At 36.4% G+C, this 21,832-nt stretch overlaps 1 protein-coding gene across 6 annotated transcripts in view; it reads left to right on the plus strand.

Moving 5' to 3' along the window:
* The window catches only part of BCAS4 (breast carcinoma amplified sequence 4), a 73,782-nt gene that overhangs the window by 470 nt on the left and 51,480 nt on the right, over positions 1-21,832 (plus strand). For 4 of the 6 annotated variants that reach the window (XM_039345277.1, XM_039345273.1, XM_039345275.1 and 1 more), the window contains exons 2-4: positions 10,947-11,018; positions 15,216-15,317; positions 16,803-16,937. In XM_039345277.1, coding sequence (XP_039201211.1) covers positions 10,947-11,018; positions 15,216-15,317; positions 16,803-16,937 — 309 coding nt within the window. Of the gene's footprint in view, positions 1-10,946; positions 11,019-15,215; positions 15,371-16,802; positions 16,938-18,539; positions 18,594-21,832 lie in introns of those variants that run through there. The other 2 variants (XM_039345276.1, XM_039345278.1) reach the window with 2 other exon arrangements.

A 21,832-nucleotide genomic window follows, 5' to 3' on the forward strand; every position in this document is an offset into this window, starting at 1 on the left:
GCTTGGGAAGGGCGCCTGTATTCCCACGATCCACCGAACCCCCAGATAAGCCTACCGCGTTTTAGTTTAGCATATTGTCCGAACTTAGCCCGTGTGCCTAATTCTTGGTGCCGTAGATGGTTCAAATCTACAATATTGAGTTCCTTGACTAACATGGGTTAATGGGTCGTATGGAGGCAGCTGAGTGCTAGCATTTAGATCCGTGCTGGTCTGAGGGTTTGCCTCCTTATGAGTGTGCCTTTTGCTTTTTCTTTATTTTGTTAAGGGATCACCTAACCTTTGGAAGCAGTTATTCCGCAGTGCAATTATGGCATCCCTGTATAACAATTTAAATGATCCAGTTTTTTAAAGTGATTAATTGTGGGGTGAGAATATAACCTGTTGGTCTTCCTGCATCTTTCACTAGTGTTTGATCCACCATATCCTTGGGAATCATTTAGCTGGAATTGCTTGCACACTTTTTTTTTCTTAAGCTGTTTGCAGTCTTTGGAGTCAGTTTCTCTTCTATTTCTGCTACAGTTCAATATTTAAATAAAATGGAGAAAGTCACCAAGGGAAGACAAGGGCAAAGGTCTCATCAGTATTGTGAGGCCACTGGTTGGTCTGTAAATATTTAATTGGGAAATGTAATTTTAAGATGGAATTGACCCATTCCCTGGAGGCTAGGCTATATCTATATTGCGCTTAATATTCAAACCCATTTAAAACATTGATATTAGTATCTAAAGAGTTAAATTATTGAGCATCATTTGTGTCTGTATGGGTTCATTTGGCTGTTAACCACAATTGACACAAGGAATAGGCCATTTTTCCATGTTGCACCTTTTTTATAGAGTTCAAATTCTGCCCAGTTTTAGATAAAGAATTAAAAAAAAAATTTCAAGCTTTTTTTTTAAAGGCTGTTCAGTTTATGTTAATTTATTTTTAATTGGCTGATTTTTGGAATATTTGAGCTGTGATTATTGTACTATTAGCATCCAAAAGTATTTTCAGTTGGCTGAATTTCTGGATAATGTGAATTGCAAATTTTGCATTGTTAGCATCTTGTTTTATACATTTTTAAAAAAAAATTAGAAGAGTGCCATGTAAGAGAATAATTGATTTAACAACTTAATACTCAAAGTAATGAGCAGGCCCATTAATAAAGTACTGTACTTGAATTATAATTCTTACCTCACACACACAAATAAAAATGTTTTCAAGCCTTTCAGCCTAGTTAAGAATTTTCAGGGCACATAGTTGCATTGCAGTATATTGGAAGTGATCTTTTTTGAACAAAGCACAGCTTTTTTTATGTTACTGTCTTAGAGTAAGTGTTGACTGCCTGGAGTAATAAATGCAGTTTTCTTGGCAACATTTTTGAAAGTGACTTAATAGAAATAGGAATGGAATGGAATGGAATAGTTGGAAGGGACCATGGAGATCTTCTAGTCCAGGGGTAGGCAACCCAAAACACTCAAAGAACCACTTGGACCCGTTTCCCACCAAAAACAAAACACCGGGAGCCGCAAAACCCTTTTGATATCTAAAATGAAGATAACACTGCATATATCCTTTTTTACCTTTATTATAGGTGTGTGTGTGTATGTGTGTGTATGTATGTATGTACACACACACACACACACAGATATATATATATATATATATATATATATATATATATATATATATCTGTGTGTGTGTGTGTGTGTATACACACACACACACACACACACACACACATTAAAAATAAAAGTAAAAATATGACTATTGGGAATATCCATACTATTAAAACAATGATCACCAAGAGAATGCTTTAAGAGAATAAAATTACATACACACACAGGTAAAAAAAGGATATATGCAGTGTTATCTTCATTTTAGATGTCAAAAGGGTCTCTCTCTCTGTGTGTCTCTCTCCCTCCCTCCCTCTCTATCTGCCCTTGGTCTGCCACTCCTCTTTCCCTACTCTCTTTCTTTCTCTCTCTCTCTTTCCTCTCTCTCTCCCTCCCTCCCTCTCTCTCTCTCTCTCTCTCTCCCTCCCTCCCTCCCTCCCTCTCTCTCTCTCTCTTTCTCTCTCTCACTTTCTCCCCCCCTCCTATCTGCTGCTCACCTGGCAAGCTTCAAACTGTTGTCCAACAAGCTCAGGGATAAGCAACCTCGTCTCTTTTATGACTCATGGACTTCAACTCCCAGAATTCCTGAGTCAGCCTAGCTGGGCTAGCTAGCTCTCTCCTGCTTCCTGCAGAAACGCAGCAAAGGGAGGAGCTCCGCCCAGTAAGCTTTTCAGCTCCTCCGAGAACACTGTGCGTGCACTCTCTTTTACACACACACACACACACACAGAGAGAGAGAGAGAGAGAGAGAGAGAGAGAGAGAGAGAGAGAAGCAGGGAAGCGCAATTGCCTCTCTCTGTCTCTGTCTCTCTCTGCAAAGGCAGAGGAGGCAGGGAGCCACAGGGGAAGGCTCAAAGAGCCGCATGCGGCTCCGGAGCCGCAGGTTGCCGACCTGTGTTCTAGTCCAATCCCTGTTTAGGCAGGAAACCTTAATACCATTTCAGACAAAGGTCTGTCCAGTCTCTTCTTAAAAACTTCCAGTGTTGGAGCATTCACAACTTCTGAAGGCAAATTGTTCCACAGATTAATTGTTCTAACTATCAGGAAATTTCTTCTTCGTTCTAGGTTGCTTCTTTCCTTGATTAGTTTCCACCCGTTGCTTCTTGTCCTGCCTTCAGGTGCTTTGGAAAATAGCTTGACTCCCTCTTCTTTGTGGCAACCCCTGAGATATTGGAACAATACTATCATGTCACCCCTAGTCCTTCTCATTAAACTAGGCATACCCGATTCCAGCAACCGTTCTTTATATGTTTTAGCCTCCAGTCCCCTAATCATCTTTTTTGCTCTTCTCTGTACTCTTTCTAGAGTCTCAACATCTTTTTTACATTGTGGTGACCAAAACTGGATGCAGCACTCCAAGTGTGGCCTTACCAAGGCATTATAAAATGGTATCAACACATCTTGCCTATCTTAACATGTGTTTCTAATCTGCTTTTACAGTACTATTTTTGATAGGTTGGACTGTTTTTTCCCTTTGTGTAAAGATGAATGCAAAAGAAATTTAAGTAGTTCTGCTTTCTCCCTGTTGCTTGTCACCTTTTTACCACTTTCTCCCACTAATGGATCAATCATAACATTTTTTCTTTTTTAATACAAGAAATAAAATAAAAATAGAGTTAGTTAGTTCTAGTTGCTTCTCTCCTTGGTTAGTTTCCATCCATTGCTTCTCGTCCTACTCTCAGGTGCTTTGGAGAATGGCTTGACTCGGCTATTCCATGGCATGCAATAGAAGGGATAAGGAGAGGAGTTAAGATGGATAGCATTTCTTATATACAATTACTTAGATGGGATGGTAAAAATTGGCATTTAAAATCCATGGAAGATTTAACACAAGAAAATATTATTTTTTCATGGTTTCAGTATAGACAATTATTGGAAAGGTGGAAGATAGATTGTAAGGTGGGTTTGCTTAGAGAGGATGAGAATTTGTTAAAACAAATAAAAGATCAAAGACGAACCCATATCAAAAGAATTTATGGGGTGTTAGTGGAACTGGATTCAGAAGCAGAACTAGTTAAAGATTGTATGGTTAAATGGGCACAAAACTTTAATGAATCGGTTCCATTAGATACTTGGGAGATTATTTGGGTGAGGAATGTTAAATTTACACAAGCCCAAAACTTACGGGAAAACTTTTATAAAATGTTTTACAGATGGCACCTTGATCCACAAAAAATGTCTCGTATGTATTCAAACTTGCAGCCTAAATGTTGGAGATGTGGTTGCTTGGATGCTACTTATTATCATATTTGGTGGTTATGTAAAAATATAAAAGCTTTTTGGATTAAGATATGGTGGAATATTCAAAGAATTTTTAAAAGAAGGATAAAATTTACTCCACAATTGTTTTTGTTGGGTATTGTTTCCGACTGTGACAGTAAAGAAACTATATTAATGTTAAATCTAATTACAGCGGCTAGGTTGCTAGTAGGGCAATGCTGGAAGAAGGAATCTTTGCCTACTTTGCAAGAATGGTTTCTTAAAGTTTCCTATTTAGCGGAAATGGCAAAGATTTCGGCTTTTTTGAAAGATCAATCGCAAGAGAAGTACCTTTTGGTATGGAAAAGATGGATAAATTTTATACAAAACAAGTATGATATAAAAAATATTACTTAGCTTTTGAATAATTTATATTTAAAGTTTAAGATATTTTTTAGATATTTTTTTTCTTTTTTTAATTTCTTTCTTTTTTCTTTTTTCTTCTTCTTCTGGTTTCTTTTCTTTTTCTCTTTCTGTTTTTTAAGTATTGGTGTTAAAGTATTTTATGATTTGTTTAATTATTGTAACCAAATTTGTATATGGTTCATTTGTGTTTAAAAATTTTTCTTTTAAATTTTAATTAAGCCTGTATTCAGCTCTGGGAAGGTTGGGGGAGGGTTGAGGTGGGTTGGGAGGATTGGGGGAAAGGGAACTTTTTTTTTGTAAAATTTTAAAAATTTTCAATTAAAAAAAAAAGAGAATAGCTTGACTCCTTCTTTGTGGCAACTTGCCATTTCCTTTCTTTCTAGGGCTGAGAGAGAATGACTGGCTCAATGTCATCTGGTTGGCTTTGTGACATTAGAACTGTCTCCTGGTTTCTAGCCTGGTGCCTTCACCACTATACCAAACTGGCTGGCTATATTAAGGTTACTGTTGAATAAATCAAGAAATATTTTGTAAACATTGCAAAGAGACAAACACCAACAGAATGAGTGCAACTTTGGCAGATCTCTCATCGGGAGGGTTGAATAGATTGTTAAGATTTGTATGAATCAGATGCACAGTGCTGAAATTTGATTATTGAGAGTAATTTGGTAAATAATTTTGTGAGTGCATGTGTGTGTGTGTGTGTGTGCGCACACGTGCGTGTATAGAACAAATATAAGCAAATATATGTGAATTTTCCAGTTTTAAAAATTGTAAAGTAATAGTTTTGTAATTTGCTACAATTTGCAATTCTTATAAACAAAGATTTACCACATTTCTTGAAATCTAGAAGTATGTTATAATACACACACACACACACACACACACACACACATTATAATTTATATAATTGGAAGGGAAGAGAAGAGGACAACCAGTAGCAAAACCGATGAACTCAGTTGCATAGCAATACTACCGGTATATAAAGGTCTTTTAAAATGCAATTCAATCTGAGTTAAATTCAATTAAATATTATATACATTTGACTTTGATTATTTTCCATCAAGTCGGTGTCAGCTATTAGTGAGCGCACAGTTGGAACACCTGAAAAAAGCAGGTTAGGCACAGATTACCATGGAGAAAACTGTCTTCACTAACAGCTGACACTGACTTGATGGCAAATAATCAAAATCAAATGTATATAATATTTAATTGAATTTAACTCAGATTGAATTGCATTTTAAAAGGCCCTTATATAGTGTTTAAAGTAATAGTGTTAATAAAAAGAAAAGTTTGTGAGGAAAAATAATAGACACACATTAATGAAATGAAAACAGTACTTTTTCCATAAGAGTTGTTATATGTCTCTATGCATAATATATATGAGGGTTATCCAAAACAAATGACATGAGGAAGAATAGAGAGAAGTTATACTGTTAAACATTTAATACCTGAATTCTGACATTGTTGATATTTTAAATATAGTTTTCCCCTGTGTTGCCAAGTGAGGTCTGGGCAAATAAATTCTTGCTCTCCAACATTCTAATCACAACAGTTTGAATTACTATGAAATGTAGATTCAGGTAAATGATTGATGGCAGAATCATTTGTTTAAGGAGATTGAGAATTATAGTCCCACTTTAGGCATGAAAGTTGGCTGGGTGACTTTGGGCCAGTCATTCTCTCTCAGCTCAACCCATCTCACAGGTTGTTATTCTAGAGAAAATAGGAGGAGAGAGTATTAGGTATGTTCACCAGCCTAAGTTATTTATAAAATAATAAAGGTGGGATAAAAATAATCTAATAAATATATTAATTTTAAATGGTAAATAGGTACCTTATTTGCAGGAACCTTAATCTTAAAAAAAAAAAAAACCCAAAGCCTCAATTTGGCTCCCCTGGTCATGGCCCATCCATTTTGGGAAGTGTGATGGTTGTCATACTTCACAAAGCCCAAAGCAGTCCTTAGAGTAGAAGTTGCATGCTGCTAGTTAAATCAAAGTCTTCAGTCTGACACAACCATAGTAGATGTGAACAGTTTGACTTGGGGTGGGAAGGCTGAACTGAGCAGAGTAACTGAATGAGGTTATTGTACACTCTGCCTCTATCTCCATTTTGTCCCTGTGACTTGATTTAAAGAGGAGACTTATTATTTGGTACTTAATAAATAATATTTTTTCCAGAATAAATTCAGTGAATTTCAACTGACTCCTCATGAAGAGACTTATTCAGATGTTTAAATGTGTATGTGTGCATGTTTAGATTCACGAAATTATCTCCCTCAAGACTGTTAAGAGCAAGATAAATACCTAGATTAGAGTGTCAGTTTTCTCATACTTTGTTTTCATAATAGCATCAATAGTGTTTTATGTGCTCTGATTAGCCCAAGGGAAGAAAATGTCAGGTATAGTTTTGTTAAGAGTCCATGCTATTACTGCTGCGTGATGACTGATACTCTTTACATTTATCATGCTTGTTTATGATTGTGGAATAATGGCTACTAAACTTCCATGCCACAGCTAATAAAAACAAACTAGCATAATTATTTTGAACATGTCTGTTAGCACTCATACCCCATTCAAAGCAAAATACAAGATGTCACAAGCTTAATTAGCTGAGATTGGTTTAGATATTCTATAATTAACTACATGAACTTGGCCACATTTATGCTGAAGTAAACCATCTTTACATAGGATTCTTTCCTAGTAATTGGGTTAAATGAACATGTTTGTGAGGCTACTTTTAAATACAAATAGTATTGCAAATTATGTGTATGAGATTTATTGGGCTTGTTTTCTGGTAATGACTTGTTGGTTGTTCAAGATTGTTATCACTTCTCACCTTCACTTCTGATCTACAATCTTGGGAATTCCTGGTGGTTTCCAGTCAAGGCTTACCAGATGCAGTATTGCTTAACCAAGTGAAAGAAAAGTGAACATAAAGCTTTAGGCACAAAGTTTATTTCCTGTTTATTTTACTGATGATGAGTGAGCTCAAAATGATTATTTCAATTAGGGGTACAAAATAATTTTGCTATGAGTTTTGGATAATTTATGTGTTCTGCTTCTGCCAGACTTCATAATATCAGTGTTTGTTTTTCAGCAAAAATAAGCAGAAAACCTGTATATGAAAAGAAGGTACAGTATATTATTGAAAGTGGTATACAAATAGTAATAAGCAGTCAAAAATTACTCTGAAGAAATGTGTATAGAAGAAGTCTGTACTGGAAAATTTTTTGTTAAAGAACAAAAACAAGATAAATTATTAAAAATATGTCAATTGTGCAAAAATTAACAATATTTAAGTCAGAGAAAGAATATTTTTAGGAAATATTGTGAATATAAGTAACAATGAAATTTTTGTAGATTTTTAGAGTGAAGTTCTACTATATTAACACAAATAGCAAAGTAAATGAGATTTTTAGTGATCTTCTTAGTTAGAATATCAAATATAAAACATAGAATCATAGGGCTGGAAGGGACCTCAGAGGTCTTCCAGTCCAACCCCTGCTCAAGGCAGGAGACTTTATATTATCCCAGTCAAATGACTGTCCAGTCTGTTTTTGAAAACCTCTGGTGATACTATTACTACTACTACTACTACTAATAATAATAATAATAATAAAGTTGGAAGCGACCTTGGAGGTCATCTAGTCCAACCCCCTGCTCAGACAGGAAACCCTATACCATTTCGGACAAATGTCTGTCCAGTCTCTTCTTAAAAACTTCCAGTGTTGGAGCATTGGATGTGGTTAAATAGTATCTGAGTGAGAATAATAATCTCTTGAAAGGATATGGAACTCTTCTGTTCTTAATTCCTTCTTGAAAAAAATGAGCTTTTTTCCTTCCAGTTGTTTATCAACATAACAAACTATATTGATAAATATAATCAATAAAACTGTAATTTGAATAAATTTGTGCCTGCCACAGTAACTATCTGAATTCATGTCACACTGGAGACAAGGAGGACAGGTGATACCATGTCAGTTTTGAATTCCAAATGGTACATCATTTACAAATGACAGAAATTACATAATATGGATCATTTACTTGATGGTGTCATTAAGAATGAACAGTAATTTCTGCCTTTAATTTTTGTTGTTTGGTGTAAATCAGTTTCGCACAGTGGCATGGCAATAATTATTTTCATTTTAACAGAAGAAAATGATGATTGAAATCCCATGGAATCAAAAATGAAATCTGACTTAGGAACACTTAATTCATAACATTTCTGAACATATTTTAGAGTGATCTTATCTATCAGAATGGCATTGCCAGATATTATAGCACCATATTGGGGGTACCTGGAAACATAATTTAATTTCTGCTTCTGCCTGATTTTAGAAAAACACTGCAGAATTTAAGGGCCTGCCTGAAGAAGTAATCTTTCAATCCGTTTTCTCCAACCCTGCCATTCAGAAGGTCTACGGTTGTGTTTCTTCAAAGATTAGTAGAGATAATGCTCAAATAAATATATGTAATATATTCTGTAAATTTAACCCACTGTCTATCTGAAATCTCAGTGGGAGTATCAATTTAAATTTGTTTTTCAAATAAACAAGATGAATTGTTGAAAATACTCTGCTCCCATTTTTATGTATGTCCTTGTTTGTGTTTTGAACCAATACAGAAGTATCAAAAGACAATTCTTGTCTAATAATAGATATTGAGCTATATCATAGATTTGTCTCAATATTTCACAGGCTCATAATTTAAATTCTAAAAGGAGTTTATTTAAATGTCACAGACTTTTGCAAAGATGTTATTGACAAGAACTTAAGGTGTATTTATGCTGTTTGTTATCATGTTCATTTTCTAAATTGTATGCAGTATATGCACAATATAATAGCTTGGTGATTGCAGGGCTATCAAAAGGCAATGGGTGTGGGTGAACAATTGTCATATGTAAAGTGATCCTTAACATCCTGCCTGTTTGTGGAAAGGCCACCAGAGGAAATAAGGAGAATATGATGTAATGTTTATGTAAGGCCTGTTCCTTGAAATATTAGAAGAGACGACTTCAAGTGATAGTCTGTGACCTAAAAAGTTAAATATAACTCTGATAATGGAGGATTATTTAAATCTTTTAAAGGTGGTGTTGAACTTTACAGAAATTTATATATATACTGGTATATGTAAAAATGGATATGAACTGAAATACAGAAGAAAGCAAAAATAATGTTTAATTTTGGAATCATAACTTTTAATAGAGTAGAAATGGTATAATAGAGGTAGTCCTTGACTTACCTTATGGCGGCTTAGTGACTGTTTGAAGTTATGATGGATCAAAAAACAAAATTTGAAGTTCTGACAGCCACCCCACCACCCCGCAGCCACCTCGAAATCACATTGTTTTTTGGGGGTGCTTGGTAACCAGCCCATATCTATGGCTGTTTGCAATGTCCCACTGTCGCATAACCATGATATATGATTTTTTTTGCCACAAGTTGGCATGTATTTCCAGTTTCTGACAACGTCTTCTGTAGATAATGGGTTCACTTGATGCCCTTGGCATTCGGTTAATGACAGCAAATTCCCTTAATGATTGCTGAAAAAAAAAAGTCATAAAATCAGGTCAGTCAGAGGATGACCCACTTAATGACTGGTACTTCTTATGACCGCAATGCCAGGCTTGCTTCCAGTCATAATTCAAGGATTACCTGAAGTAATAAAGTAGGGGAAGAAAACGTTTTTAGAACAAATAGTGGTGATGGCAGAGAAATCAGGAATGTCATGATTGTTTCACACATAATTCTAACCAAGATTTTCTAAAACATGGTTTGTTGGATGAATGATAGTGATCTGACTTGCACATAAGCCATAATGGATGATACTACACATGGTGTTAAGCTTAAAGTACACAAACTGTTTTTAAAGGCATTGTTTTAAAAAAGACAACTTTTAATGGAGTACCCAGTTATACTAGGAGTATCTATTTTAATTCACTTCAGAAACTTAGTATTTTCATCTTTTAATCATGCTTCAACAATAATTTTGAATAATCTTTCTCAACCAGATCCAAAACTGAAAGGCACCAGATTGCAGAAGATCATCATAAGATAATAGATTCTATTATATCTCAAGCAGAATTCTCACCATCAGATTTAAAAAAATGTTGCTGTTCTACAAACATCCCAAATTTCTGCTAGGCCGAAGGAAAGAAGAAGTTTGAAATTTGCAGCAGTTAGCTTTTTCTGTCACTTTCCTTTCTAAAACATGAAGTAATTGGAAAATTATGTGGTTTTACTGTAGATTGTGTTACATGTTTCTTTGAAATGGTATGAGAAAAAGGACAATTGTTAAAAATTTAAACATGTATTTATTGCAGATTCTCTCAAGGACCACTTATTCAAATTCTAATAAACATTGTAAATTGGGGAACTTGTTTCAAACAGATTTTTAGATGTGGAGCTTAAATGGGCTTTCACCAACAAAATGCTTTCTGCAAGGATAGTAGGTTGCTATGATATTGGAAAGGATCCAAACAAGAAAATTTTTCATGCTTGTCTTCAAGAGAAAACATGGAGAATTAAGTTTGGCAAGCATGGCCTTTTTAAAAAAAATGCATTTTGTATATTGGTGCATATAATCTAATGAGAAGTAGAAAAAAATATTTTCAACTGTCAGCATTTAATGTTAAGTAAGTCAAGTCATTGAACATTAGGATGTTCAGAGGGTTCTCTTATTTTGCAGGGGCAATAACATTAAATTATCTCTTTATTTTCAGATGAAAGAAGTAGAAGGATGTATAGAAGAGATGTTAATAAGGCTGGATGAATTCTGTGGTATGACTGATATGGTATGTTCAGCTTTTGAAGACCTTGGAGAATATAAATACTTCCTCTTTATGTTATCTCCTCTGGAGGCCATCTTGAGAGTGATTTAGAAACAGCAGCTCAGCTGCAGTGAGCTGTGTGGGAAGAGGGAGCTACAGGACTTTCTCTCTTCTCTCTCTCACACTTCAGCGTGCGCACACACATACACATGCTCACATTCTTCCTGAGGCAGCCATCTTGATAACAACCTTCTCTGAAATGGTTTTTATTACTGAGAACAGTGATGGTTAAGCCACAAGGTGGCACCATGGTGCACAAATACTTGCAGGTCTAGACAACTATCTTTGCTTGTAAATTTTATGTGCACCATTCTTACCTGCATGCATAGACACAATAAGGAGCTTTGCTCACAGATGTCTCCTTGTGGCTGTTTGAATACTATATGAAAGATTCCCCGTATTAGTTCTAGAGAGAAAAATTTGCACACTCAACCCAAGATTTCCCCTCTATTTTTTAGTGGAGAAGAAAAGCTAATGCCATGAAGTTGATAGCTGTCCAAAGGTCATCTTGGAAAGTGATTGTGGACTTTTTACTTTAGGATCAAAAAAACAAATTCTCAAGAGGCCCACTGATCTTGTGTCATGAAAACTGACTACAGTAGTTTGCAATTGTGATTTAAAATGAAGGTATTGATACAGTCCTATTCATATCAGTTCAAATACAGCATATCTGGTTGTTCTTTGCAGCCTCTTTAATCAGTGCTTTGCGTTGCAATGATTTGTGTGGGGCCTTTTTAATCATTGTATTCTAATTCATAATAAGTATGATGCACATTAGAAAACAATGCTTAAAACACCTTCCAAAAAACATATTTATCAAGTATGTAGTGCATTGTCAAAGGGAAACCTACCTTCCCTAAGTATATATAGGTTGTTTTCATAGGTATTCAGATTCTAGCATTTCAGATTTCTCTACTCCAGTTGCAACCAACAAAATATTTAAGATTACGGTACTTTCCTGGGAATTATCTCTGTTGCTTTCAAGGACACATATTTCTGCATAGATAATGGTAGAATTATCTTTGTTAGTGTCTCGCCTTGCAGCTTTGTTGTCATTGTTTTCTTTGCTGTCTCTTGTATCCAAGGAACAGGCAATTATTTTTATTGTGTTTTTATTGGTTTTAAAATTTTTATAGTCTGCAGTTCGATATATTGTAGTATATTACAATAATAATGGTTAAACACAAGAGCGTGAAATACAGCAAGAAAAATAAGTACTAAAAACTTAGAACTCAAAAATAATGTGATTTCCTGATGAGTATTCTCTGCAGGAACAATGTCTTTGAGACTTGGCTTGTAGTAAGTTTTTTGAATAAGTTACAGTTTGTTCTAATGAGATTTTTTGACTAGTTAATAATAAAAAAATCACTTTGATAGATTCAAATATTCAGATTTCCCAGAACACTTTTTATCTAACCTCTTACAGCAAAAGAGAATCAACTAATTCTTCGTTTGATCCTAATTAGAAAACTTAGTAGACAAAGGAAAGCCAGTGAGAGCTTTGGACAAGGGTAGCAATTAATGCTGATGTATTCAAAATCATATCTCAAACCTGAAAAAAGCCGGGGTTAATACATTCAAAACAGAAGTATAGTTCAATGGCAGGAGAAGCTCATGGAGAAACTACTCCAAAATGTAATGTTATAAACATAATTACAAACAATTCCAATGGTGGAAGAAAGTAGAAGGTATCAGAAGAAGCCACTAAGTTTACAATATAGAAAAAAAATAGCAATGTAACAAACAAATGTTATTACATCACTATAATTGTTGTTAATTTATCCTGCCTTTTTTAATTTTTGGTCAACTCAAGGAAGCAAGCATATCTACTATTCTTGCTTCCTATTTTCCCCACAACAGCTCTGCATTGTGGTAGTTTACTTTTTATTATTTATTACATTTTTGCACCACCCATTTCACCTAAGTGATTCTGGGTGGTTTGCAGAGGAATTACAGAAGAATTGAGTTTGGAAACCATCTGTTGTCTGCTGCATTTTCTTTTGCATAGGTCTAAGAAAAGATTGCAATTTTCCATAAGGAACTGTTGCATGTAGTTTAATGTGGCCCCAAGGGGATTTCCACAAGGACTTACCTGTGTTTTTTTTTTAAAAAAGGTCCTATTTCAGCAAAGGTGTGCATAAAAAAGAAAAGTATTTGCTACACATTTCTTTCCTTACAAAGTGTATAAAGATTTATCTAGGAGAGGGAAAACTAAGCATAGCTGATAGTTAATGTGGAATGAAAATTTCCAGGGCTGTACGCTGGATTGATTTAGCATCTGAGAGAAGACAGTGGCAAATCATTTCCATATTGTTGACCAAAACTCAATATTGACATCTCTATGAAGTCACCAAAGATTGGGCTTTACCTGAAATATGCCTTACCTTTTACGGAAAGATGATGTACACTGTGGATAGGAAGTAGTTCTTGAACTTTTATCTTCAGCCCCCTTCAAATCTTTGTTCAGCCATGAAGAAAGTTATACACATCAAGGTAAAACTTCCATTTATCTTGCTTACCACATTTACAACAATCAGCTTTTGCTATTGATTCTGCTGTACCCAAATAATAATTGTGTTGTGCTGATTTTACTTTACAGTTTCTGATAGTATGTTTCCAAAACATACCAACTGTTATTTGTTGTCTGTACATATTGCTGCTCTCTGCCCAAAAAAGAGGGCATTACTTTCCTGCACCAATTATTTGTTTTTATCGTCAGAGGAGAATGGCTGCTCTTCTGTATTGTAAGGTTTCCCTTCATACTTCTACAGGAGATAAATATCTTTTCTTTACTTTACTTTACTTTATTTACTTTACTTTACTCCCCTTCCCCTACCTTACCCTACTCTTCCCTATCCTACCCTTCCATACACAGTCATTTGTCAGGAATGATGTAGGGTCTCCTACTTGAGCAGGGGGGTTGGATTAGAATACCACCAAAGTTCCTTTTAGCCCTATTACTCTGAGTCCCTATCAACCCTTGTTTGCTGCTATTCTGTTGTTGTCTTCTAAAGAACTAGAGCCACCTGTGCTGTGTCAGTGTCTCTCAGAATTGTGCACACTGTACTGTAGCATTATATTGCTCAGCTGGCAATGCTGTAGGTATCCTAACTCTGCCTATTGCTGAATTTAATGCAAGTCTGGAAAAGCAAAACAGTAAATGATGGGTACAACTCTTCTCACCACTCAGTCCCAGAGAACAGAGCGATCTGGAAGCTGACCTGTGTTGTCCTGAAAAATAAGAAAAAAAGAAAACTCCAAAGTAGAACCATTGCTTCTGAACATTCTTTGTGATTTCAATCTGGTTTTTTTTTTAGCTTTATTCAACTAGGATAACAACAGAACAGAGTGTAGAGGAAGAGGACAGAAAGAAGATGTAGCCAGAATCTGGGAGCCAGACCCACCCCAGACTTCCTACAGTTTTATAGTTGCAGGATGCATTGTCAGCTAATTAGTGATAGGCAGAAGAGGGTGGATAACAAAACCAGAACAGATATCAAAGAATTGTTTTTCTCATAACATGTTGCACACAAAATAACAGAACACCACCAATGAATCAGCAGATGTAAAGAAAGCCTGCTAGGAATCAGCTGTGGGTGGAGAAATGTATATAATTCTTGCAACCTTAAGTTAAAATATGAAACATTCTGTTGTTTACATAGTATGTAGACCTAGTAGCTGGTAAAAGAACACACTGTCAGTGTGGCATTACTGAAGATAGCTACAGAACATATAATTCCTAGGAAGGAATCTACTGATGTGTTCATCTATACTGAATTTTCTAAAGGACAATGTTTGGCGCTATAATAATAATAATAGTAAAGTTGGAAGGGACCTTGGAGGTCATCAAGTCCAACCCGCTACTCAGGCAGGTATCCCTATACCGTTTCAGACAAATGGCTGTCCAGTTTCTTCTTAAAAACTTCCAGTGTTGGAGCATTCACCGCTTCTGGAGGCAGGTTGTTCCATTGGTTAATTGTTCTAACTGTCAGGAAGTTTCTCCTTAGTTCTAGGCTGCTTCTCTCTTTGGTTAGTTTCCACCCATTCCACCCATTTCCACCCCCTGCTATATAGTACATACAATGATATACTTGTATTATTACAGTATACTATATATGTTTTTTTATTTATTGCTTTCTGATACTTTTTTTTCTCATGCAGATTAGGAGTGATACATCCATTCTCTTGGAAGAGATGATTCCACTTATTAAGGCCAAGGTTTCAGAAATGAACAATGTCTACACAAAAGTGGATAAACTAGAGGTGTGTTGCTTACATTATGCAAGGTTGGACCAGAAATCTGGGCTTTCAAGCAGGTATAGTTCCATTGAAGTATTTAAAAAGATTCTTACCATTAAGAATCATTATACCATTATCAAAAAACTGGTAAAAAAAAGTGATGGATCATTTTTTTTAATTAGAATTCACTAAAAACAAATGTAAATAATGTAACATATACCATTCATACCAATTTTGGATAAATAACACTGTGCACCACACTATACAACATCCCACAGACATGGATTGAGAAATAAGAAGACAAAGAAATTATGTATGGATGAAAAAAGGGAAATGTGGCTAACTCCAATTTCAGTACTTATTGTATCTCTTTGTACATTTCTACCCTTGTAAACCATTTTTGGTTCCACCATATTGTACTACTTATCTTATGCCTTTTAATATTCTCACATCTTCCTTTTTTAGGATCCTAGCTCAATTCAATTGGACTTTCTCAGTGTCCCACATAGTCAGTTATTCATTCTTCATATATTTGTTTTATAATTAAGTCCTTGTTTATTCTTTCTATATGTTTAAGTCACATCAATGTATGAATTTCTCTTGAACTTTTTCTCATAAGTACTAATATAGTATTTGTTTCTATTCTACTCTTAGACAGTCACTGTAATTCCCATACAGGTAATTCTTGACTTATGACCACAACTGAGCCCACAATTTCTGTTGTTAAGTGAGACATTTGTTAAGTGAGTTTTGCCCCATTTTACAATCTTTCTTGCCACAGTTGGTAAGTGAATCACTTCAGTTAATAAATTAGTGTCCCAGTTGTTAAGTGAATCTGGCTTTCCCATTGACTGCTTGTCAAAAGGTTGGAAAAAGTGCTCACATGACCTTGGGACATAGCAACAGTCATAAATGAATCAGTTCCCAGGTGTCTTAATTTTGATCACATGATCATGAGAATGTTGCAAAGGTCATAAGAATATAATTATTCACTATGGTTTTATAGTTTGTTTTCAGGGAGAAGGAAATAATGATGCATTTTATAAAAAAATACTTAAAAAAATTACTTTCCTAACTTTCTCTGTTATATTTATCTAGTATACTAAGTGAATCTGTTTAGACCTGAAAGCTATTAGTTGTTAACAAGGAGAAATGATGCAAAGTCTGTCCTTCATAAATATGGATTTCTCTCTTTTTAAAAAAAAACAAACCCATATTTAGGATATAACTACCTTGAGAAAATGAGAATAGCACAAACTATAGTTTACATCATGGATTATTCTTTTTTTTAAAAGTTGCTAACAGCAAACAAGAGAGATCAATATTGCTTTCGTCAATTTAGCATGTCAAACGTAGTTTCAGTATGACCATTGATCACGCACACACACACACACATACACAGACAAATATTCCAGTTGCTGAAAAGAAAAGTAACTTTGGAAAATCTTTTCAAAATTAAGAAATCAAACCAATTCTTCTGATGACTTAATCTCTGTTTCTGCCTCTTAGGCATTTGTGAAAATGGCTGGCCATCATGTTTCTCTCCTAGAAGAACAAATTCTCCAAGCAGAGAAGACCCATGCTGGGTGTCCCTCTTCTATTCAAAAGCTGCTCGGGTCACTAGTTTTCCCTTTATTTAAAAAAGTAAGTATGAAAAAATTTCAGACATGGGAAAAAAGTAGCTTTGAACAATACTTCCTCTGTCAGTTTTCTAAAAAGGATTCCTTTTCAGTCATGGACAATTATTTTTTTTGAGGGGGGACAGTAGAAGTAGTGTATACCTTTTTTTAATGAAAATTATCAGCACTTTTGATCAGTGACGTCATCAAAGTAAACAAACCCACGTGCTGATTACGTCAACAGGGCACAGCCCTAAAAGGAAGTGACGTGCTCAGCCCCCACCCTCCGGATGTGACGTTTTGGCCTAATCCCATCAAGATTGGCAGTCAATCCTCTGGGTACATGATTAGGTTAACCCTAGACTAATTCTATGGACATTCAAAACCAAAAAGAGCTAAGTAAAGTGAATAATTAGCAGAGGCCTGTGTTTTTGGGGAACAAGCCCTACTTTGGGGAGCTGTTAACCCTAGACTATTTCTATGGACATTCAAAACCCAAAAGAGCTAAGTGAATAATTAGCAGAGGCCTGTGTTTTTGGGAAACAAGCCCTACTTTGGGGAGCTGTGAAATAAAAAATAAAAAAGGCTTTTTATTTCTAATCATTCTAGCCTAACGATGCTTTTAATTTTTGTGGAGTTTTAAAAATCAGTGCCTCAAAAGCTGGGGAAAAAGAAGCCCCTGAAAGGCAGCCAGAGCCTGCATTTAACCCCTTTTTTCTAAAAGATATTTTTTTCTAAAAGGTATTTATGTCTAGGTGGTTTTAAAAGCATTTCCTCGAATGCAGGGGGAAAAACAAACAAACACAGCCCCTTTTAAAACCCACAGCTGGTTTTTACCTTTGTAAAAAATCTAAACACACATATTTTGCCATTTGTACCCCGAATAAAATTTATTCTGCCCGCCTTCCCACTATAGCAAAAGACAAGGAATATTAACAGGAATTAAAATGCTCACAAGAGGCAAGCAGCCAACCAGGCTCACAAGAGGCAAGCAGCAAGCAGCCATGCCTGTCTGTCTGCTAGTAAAAAAAAAGAAGGGGTAGGCCTTGTTTGGGATGTGCCCGGGCATGTCATGCTCCCCGTGATCTGGGCATGCGCAATGCTCAAGGGCGTGTCATTGCAAGGGGGCAGGGGAGTTTGTGTGGGCAGGGACATGCCTGGGCATGTCATGCTCCCCGTGATCTGGGCATGCGCAATGCTCAAGGGCGTGTCATAGCAAGGGGCAGGGGAGTTTGTGTGAGCAGGGACATGCCTGGGCATGTCATTCTCCCCGTGATCTGGGCATGCGCAATGCTCAAGGGCGTGTCATTGCAAGGGGCAGGTGAGTTTGTGTGGGCAGGCCTGAACAGCTAGCGATTTAGTCCCAGCAGTCTTTTGAAGATGGCAGCCTCTGATGGAGATTTGTTTGATGTAAATTTGACCCCCAAACCACCCAAGCGTGGGCGAAGAATAAGAAAAGGACCTGCGTTATACAGTTTCATTGAAGAGAACAAACCTATAAAACCTTGTTATTGCAGATTCTGCAAAACATCAAATGGTAAGTAAATATATATATATAAAAATTAAGAAAACAGTATTTTGATTGGTTGAAACAGCAAGCCTAAATCTACCTTATTTCCTGCTTTAGAAACGGCGGAGTCTCAAAATGCCAGCATGCCTCAGATTCTGAAAGCGTGTATTATTAAAATATTATACCACTGCTTAATGGGTTGTCTACAATCAGATGAAGACCACGTGGATGGTACCAGTGAAACAGAACATATTAAAAGCTTATGCTTTACACTTTCTATGCCTCATGTTCTCTGGATCATCATCAGTATTTCTGACAAAATGAATAACTTATATTTCACCCAGGGTTCCCTTGATGAGGTCAAGACATTCATACAGCGTATCGAAAAGAGCCGTAAACCACTGTCATTAATGTCAAAGATTGAATCTGAATTGCCATTGTCTCTGAAGAGGCTCATATGCCAAAATGTAACAGAAATTAATTACAAGAATCTCTTAATGCTATGAAATTTATAATAAAATGGGCTTTACAAATCACATGAAATATGTATTATGTTTTTCTTTTGCTGACCCCTGTTTAACTTTGGCAGATGTTAAATACAATTTAATCAAAACTCTAGGGGTATTATTCAATTCGGTTTCCCTGATGAGGCGGGGCTGGTCAGATTTGCAAAAGTTGTGAAAAACACACCTCCTCTGATGTGATTAAGTTGTGACATCACCAGCGTATACAAAAGCAGGGTCCATACTGGTCTAGTCACATTTGCTGGTTTCTGGCATATCTGTACCTCTGGAGCCATTTGATCTGCTAAGAAGACCCTTTTCAGAATGGAAGCCACTATTGTAAGTAGTTTTATGGCTAATTTTTGAAACACTTAGATGCAAAATGGAGTTTTAGAATATTCTTGTCTGCTTGCTTGTTTGACTGATTGATTGTTTTATTTCACTAGAATGAATTGACAGACTCAGAATGCTTGAGGGCTTATGAAGGTATTTGTCTTTCATACTTTCACACATTTAGATTCTGGTAAACATTTCTGCAACAAATCTGACCATAGGATTTCTCTTTTCCTTCAGAATGGGAGGATGACCAGTTATTCACTGATGTTGCTATTACTGTAGAGAACCAATTGACAGACTCAGAATGTTTGAGGGCGTATGAAGGTATTTGTCTTTCATATTTTCATAACATTTTAGATTCTGGTAAACATTTCTGCAACAATTCTGAACATTGGGGGCTTTTTTTTTCCTTCAGAATGGGTGGATGACCAGCCATATGTAGACCTTACATTACCCCAGGAGCCCCAAGAGGCCCAGCCATGCACAAGCTACACAACACGAATGCTGTTAGGAGGTATAATATCTAGCATTTTATCCAACTACAAAATCATTAGTATTATTTTTTTAGAAACTAAAGGGAGGGGAGCGTTATTACATTATTAGGAATGTTGGTGATAGCCTTTTGTTTGTTTGTTTAACCAGAGCCGGCCTGCAAAAAAGCAAAAATGCATGGAGGTGGACTTCCCGCATCCCCAGCAGACAGTCATAAATGTGATTCCATGCCAGCATCTCAACCAGAAGGGGAGATATGTCATTCTACACCACAGCTACAAGCCCCTAACTCTGCAAACTCTCAGAATATGAACAATGTTTATTTGGATATGGTACAGGAATGGGAGAAGCCTATCAGGAATTTCAGGGCTGTGGAATATTATCAACGCTATAGATTTATTAATCTTGACCAAATCCGGTCTTTTGTAGATGCTATAGAGGCTGTTCATAATGTGATACAGCCTCTTTTGAATAATGTTGCTAGGGACATAGGTCCAAATGATTTTGTTCAACTCCGGCTGGATGCAGAGGGGTTAAATCATCCTCTCTTTTCTCTCAGGAGGAATATCAATGATTTAAATGCTGAGGATTTTCTGACCGGTATTGAAAATCTGCTGCAAAGTAAGGCCGAGATACTGTGGGGGGGTAATTTGCAATTAGTGGTTACTGTCGTGAAGAACAAGGAGGGGGGAGGTCTTAGGAAGTTAAGCACTGTGCTGCTCACCAGAGTGCTGGAGAAAAAAAGACAGCACCTAGTAGATTTCAATGTGGGAGGTGAATTTCTATGTTTTGCTAGCTGTTTGCTCTGGCTGATTGGCGGGGATGTTAGAAATCAAGAAATTATTACCAGGGCCAGGGAACTTCACAATAGACTGGGTGTTTCCACAGAAAACAGAATTGACTTTTCTCAGATACACCTCTTTGAAGAAGCTTTAAGGGTCACTATAAAGATCTTGTTTTATATGCAGGACGGTTGGCGGTTTTTTGTCACAGGTAGCCCCCAGCAAGAAAAAATAGTGTTTATATTGTTACACGACAAGCATTATTATGGCATCAAAAATATCAAGGGCTTCCTGGGTGAACGCTATTTCTGTAAATTCTGCCACACACCCTACCACCACAAATTTAGTCATGGCTGTCAATATATCTGCAGAGCCTGTCTCAACCAAGAATGCCAGCAGGTGGTGGAGGAGAAGGTGCGCTGCTGTAGGTGCAAAGAGTTTTGCCGGTCTAAGGTGTGTCTTGAAAGACACACACAGCTTGCTATGGAGGGAAAAGTTGACTGTAAGAATAAAGAATATTGTGAAACGTGTGGGGCTTACGTCTTTAGCCCCCACAAAAAGTGCAAGGAAACCAAGTGTGGACAGTGCTCTGAGAAGGTTGAAGGCTTGGAAAGGCATTTATGCTTTCTAAATTCATTGGACCAGCCGCAAATTGGCAAAAGATACATCATTTATGATTTTGAATGCTGTCAAGAGACAGGCATCCATATACCTAATTATGCCTGCGCCAGGGATATGTTGAATGATGAGGATGATAAAGATGTTGTGAGGTGGGATTGTTATGGTGTTAGATGCCTGGAGCAGTTTGTAAAGAATTTTATAAATCATAAGTTTAAAGGATGTACTTTTATCGCTCACAACTCCAAAGGTTATGACGGGTACCTAGTACTGAAGCAGTTGATCCGTGAAAAGGTTAAGGTTCGGCTTATAAGTCAGGGGGGGAAACTGTTGTGTATCACCCTGCCAGATTATAAGATCCGGTTTATTGATAGCCTCTCATTTTTGCCCCTTAAATTAAGCAAATTACCCAAAGCTATGGGGTTTCAAGGCAGCAAAGGATATTTTCCCCACTTGTTCAATACAATGGCCAATCAAGACTACGTGGGGCCACTCCCTGAAATCAAGTATTACAGCCCTGAAACCATGATGCCCGGGGAGAGAGAAGAATTCATGAAATGGCACTCTGCTAATACAGGTACCGTGTTTAAACTAAAGAAGGCTCTGGCTTACTATTGCAGACAAGATGTAGATATATTAAGAGAGGCCTGTATTCGATTTAGGGAACAGGTGATGGAAA

The sequence above is a fragment of the Crotalus tigris genome, unplaced genomic scaffold, assembly GCF_016545835.1.
Source record: "Crotalus tigris isolate CLP2741 ecotype Arizona unplaced genomic scaffold, ASM1654583v1 scf7180000017947.1575755, whole genome shotgun sequence".
In the NCBI taxonomy this organism is placed as follows: Eukaryota; Metazoa; Chordata; class Lepidosauria; order Squamata; family Viperidae; genus Crotalus; species Crotalus tigris.